Source organism: Etheostoma spectabile, chromosome 6 (assembly GCF_008692095.1).
Source record: "Etheostoma spectabile isolate EspeVRDwgs_2016 chromosome 6, UIUC_Espe_1.0, whole genome shotgun sequence".
Classification (NCBI taxonomy): Eukaryota; Metazoa; Chordata; class Actinopteri; order Perciformes; family Percidae; genus Etheostoma; species Etheostoma spectabile.
In genome coordinates, this window is record NC_045738.1 from 5,134,884 (window position 1) to 5,139,514 (window position 4,631).

The 4,631-nt window shown below is 39.2% G+C and overlaps 1 protein-coding gene across 2 annotated transcripts in view; it reads right to left on the bottom strand.

Moving 5' to 3' along the window:
* col14a1a (collagen, type XIV, alpha 1a) overlaps positions 1–4,631 on the bottom strand; it is a 131,936-nt gene that overhangs the window by 70,751 nt on the left and 56,554 nt on the right. For both annotated transcript variants that reach the window (XM_032519029.1, XM_032519030.1), the window contains exons 20-22: positions 4,458–4,590; positions 3,035–3,157; positions 1,661–1,810 (exon numbers count right to left, since the gene is read on the bottom strand). In XM_032519029.1, the coding sequence (XP_032374920.1) occupies positions 1,661–1,810; positions 3,035–3,157; positions 4,458–4,590 (406 nt within the window). The remainder of the gene's footprint in view (positions 1–1,660; positions 1,811–3,034; positions 3,158–4,457; positions 4,591–4,631) is intronic.

Consider the following 4,631-nt stretch of genomic DNA (forward strand, 5'->3'; position numbering starts at 1 on the left):
CTCAAAGCGCTTTCACATCTACAGGATACATTCACCATTCACACACATTTATACACTGCGGCCGGGGCTGCCGTACAAGGTGCCACCTGCTCATCAGATAAACATTCAACACATATCACACTCCAATGCGCAGCACCGGGGCGACTCGGGGTTCAGTGTCTTGCCCAAGGACATTCGACAATTGACTGCAGGGTCGGGGGGGGGATTCGGAGAGGCGGGCAGCGGGGCAGCCAACCTTCCAATTGGCAGGCAACCGCTCTACCACTGAGCCACAGCCGCTACAGGGGATTTTCTATCCAGCCTGGAACTTCAGCCTCTTTGGGCTTTGAATCCATACTGTTATATCCAAGATTGATCCACTTTATTTCCATAATTCATCGCGTTTTGGCTCATTTTCTGCCGCTTATGCTATTCCGTCTCTCTCTCTCTGTCTGTCCTGTGTATTTTTCAGGAAGTGCATCCCATATATGGAGATAAAAGCACCCCTCTTGTATGGAAGGCCAGAGGGACAAAAATGCCTATAGACTCTATGGAAGGCAAAATATGCAATATTTAGACACATATTTGCATGTAAACATTGTGTGTGGGTGTATATCAATAAATATGACATTATTATGTTTTATTGGTCATAGTATGTCATGAAAGCCAACGTCTGGACTTTTTTGGAAAAAATGCATGTATTTTGTCAACTGTATAAGTTATAATGATTATTTCTTCACAGTGTGACTCCCAAACATATGAGAAGTGTTTTAGAAGGAAAATGCTTAGGTTTTACTTATATGTCGGTGATATCCATATCTGGAAGATTCATTTATTTATTTATTTTATTTATTTATCTTAAGGCCCTACAACCATTTTAACATGCAAGTGACCCACTGCAACCCAAATATTCTAATAGCCCAGTTTGTCCTAAAAAAATGATGTTCATATCTTGACTTTAGACACAGGTTGATTTTTTAACAAGCTCGTTTTTATAAAAATAAATCCAGACGGAAATTAAACTGTAAAAATGTCCTCAGGGCCCAGAGCGTTAACCATAGACTTCATAAATCGACCAGTGTTTAAAATGAGAGAAAGAAAGAAAGCGGAAGGTGACGGACATCCGGCCGAAAATAAGGAATTTCCAGCAACACCTGAACAATCCCGGAAGTGAAATGTCATGTCAATACATAGTCAACAGTGCCAAGTGAGGATGACAGTGAAGACATTTCTATGAAGGAAAACATGAGTTTAATTGGACAATCAGATATCATATCCACGTTTTATTACATGCATTGGTTGTATACTTTATTCTGATTGGTCAATCACTGCATTCTGCGGTCTGCTATTGCTAATTATAACAGACCGTTGCTACGTATAAAGTCATGTTCATAGACTCTGGTGGACCATTTTTAAATCAATGAAATAGTTTTTTAAATCAATATTTGTGCTCATACAGAGCTAATACTGCTGATCAGCCATCACAAAGGGAGAGACAGGGTTAAACTGGGCATTGCTAACAGAGCTCATGGCAACAATGCAAACAGAGCATTAGTTAGCTCCTTTGCATGAGTAGACGTAATAAGCTGTGTATTACTCGCTTTACATTATCCCTTACCTAACAGCTACTCTCACAACAAAGTGTGAGTAATCTTTGCAGATGTATGATGAGGACGCTTACATGTCTTGGCATTCACTAGCAATGGTTCACTTTGTCCTGTAGGGTAGGAAGCCGTCACTTGAACACTGTACTCCGTCCCAGTCAGTAGATTCAGAAGCAGCATGGAGTTCAAATCTTTATCCACTGTTGTCTCCATAACTGGTCCTGAAACTAAGAAATACACACACATGTATACATGAGCACAGACTGAGAATAGATTTAAAACATTTTAATCCATTCAGAATTGAATTTTGGGGGGTTAGACGTAGACCCTGCACACTGTGCTAATGTTACCCAAGATAGCATTGCATCCTTAAAGTGGTTTTTCTCATGTAGCTAAAGTTGAAAGTAAACACATAAACAACCACAAGGGGTTATGTTACAATAACTTAGAAATACAATGCAATACAGGAACATTTTCCTGTCTCTGTTTTCTTGTTTTCTACATGGCTCATCTCATCAGCTGGTGTGAATGTTGACTTTTTGCAATGGACATGCAGCATTAGCCCCAACCTTTTAACATAATGCATTGTGTATTATCAACCAACAGTTGGAGACGGGATTTACAGCCAACTCATGGATCTACGTTAATGCTGGCTTAATTAGCTTGACACACACACACACACACACACACACACACAGGAAGCACTGTTAAACAGCTGTTAGATGTCAAGCACAGGAGGATTCTTTTTAATTTAGAGTGTGCTTTGCCCTGGGACACAAGCTCGTCCAAACATACTAATCTGCTTGTTATGGGAGAATCCACCAGCAACAAACCTGCAACAGGCACATAGTAGGTGAAAAACAAACTACTCTCAGAGTTTTTCCTGATAGCGACTTCTTAGTTATTCTTTTAAACAATACGGTTGAGGTTTCAAGGAAATGTCAGCGATCCAGAGCTGAAGTAAAATATTACCCTTCTTTATTAATTATTTGTCTTGAATTATCATCAAAAGCCCATTGTCACTGTTCTGCTGCTTCTCAAGTGCTAATTGTTTCATCCTTCTAAGACAAGTCTCCAGTCTTTATAGTTTCCATAACTCCACTGTTACAACTACTGCGTCTTTGAGGATCCAACTTCAAGCAGACAGGCTGAATTAATCTGATATTAGGTATTGAGTTGAAGGGAAATTCATTTGTTTGCTGTTTTCACAGTGATAATGTTGGTACATGGATGGAAGAAGTGGTTGTGTGTGCAAATGTCTACATACACAGAGAGAGATACAGCTACAATATACTTAATGTAAATTTAAAATCACTAAATGTAGCGAATACATAAAATGATCCTCCTTTAGCTACACTTTCATTGGAAAAGCTGCATTAATACATTAATGTTTGTTATTATTATATCTTTGTTTGAGTTTAGTGGCAGTGTGTGTGTGTGTGTGTTTTTACCATAGATGGGCTGGTAGACGATCCTATAACCCAGTGTAGGAGACTGAGGTGGATCCCAGGTGACCCTGAAGCGATTGTACCACTCTTCTGACACCCGTAGGTTTCCGGGAGACAAGAGGGGCACTGCCAAGACACAAACTAAATTAAAATATAGGAGTGCTTCTCAAAACTTGACTTGAATGTGCCCTGTGGAGTTTTGACGTAAACAAACAGAAGTTATGTTTACATTCAGTGTTACTGATGCAATGCGTCTAACAAACATTTCAAGTGCATTCCCTTCATCATGAAAATTTTGCAAATCCGATTTTTTTTAAGTTTACAAAACGATATACAAAACGGCCCAATTATAGAAAACAGCTCCATAGAGCTACAAGTTGTCAAACACTGTTTTAGCTTTAAAAAAAATTATGACCTAGGGCTGGAAATCATTTGAAGGTTTTTTAATACTAGTGCTGAGGCAATGCCAGCATTTTAGTACAAATGCCAAAGCAAGAGAGTCAAGCCCTTTTTTGCACTAATTCCACACATTCCCACTTTTTTCAATAGGTTATTTTTTAAGAACTAGTGCAGTGACTGTATGGCTTGTGACTTTTGTTTCTTGTTGTGGAAAAAAAAAGACCACTGCCACTTTGTATGTAGATTATTGATATATGGTTTAATTACATCCTTTTCAACAAACAGTGAAATATAAATCATGGTTACATTGCAAAATTGAGATATTTACAGGCCTGGTTGAATTTGAGTTACCAAAAGGTTGTAAATTCATGGAGACCCTGATTTAGGAGAAGACAGTTTTTCCCTGTCGGAAAACCATGTCTTACTCAACATCAAGCAAGCCTGGTTTCTGATTTACTGTACAGCTATGCTTCTGAGAAGAGGTTTTATTTGCCATATGGTGAAATATAGTACCCCTCATCTAATAACATGGTATTTTCTGTCTGAGATCTCAATTCTCTGTACAAGGAGACAATCACAACCGCTTATAAGAGGTAATCAAGAATAGTTGATCAAATCAATTTGCACAGAGCAAAATATTTTAATCGTTGCATTAATTGTAAGAGCTGCTGTAATTATGAACGGCTTTCATTAAGACAATTAAGAAGGCATCAGTATTTGGCATAGCATAATTCACATTCTCCTTCGGGAACATGAATGAACATGAAAGCAGTGCACTGCAAATTAACATTTGCTCACAGCAATAACATTTATTTTCATTAGCTTTCAGTTTTGTCAGATGTGTTCACCTAAACTGGAAGCTGCATCTTTGTATAATGAAAAATTGAAAAACCCAGAGTGTGTGTGTGTGTGTGTGTGTGTGTGTGTGTGTGTGCGCGTGCTTGTGCGTGCGTGCGTGTGTATGTGTGTGTGTGTGTGAGTGTGTGTGTGTGTGTGTGTGTGTTTGTTGGAGGTTTGTACAACTTACATGTGGCACCCAGAGCAGAGACACTGATTCCGTCTTTTCCATCAGTGTAAACTGGGGTGACTGTCACTTTGTACTGGGTGTCTGACAGTAAAGGCTGAAGCACTGCTCTCCTCTGACCACCAGGAACTATCTCCTACACACACACACACACACACACACACACACACACACACA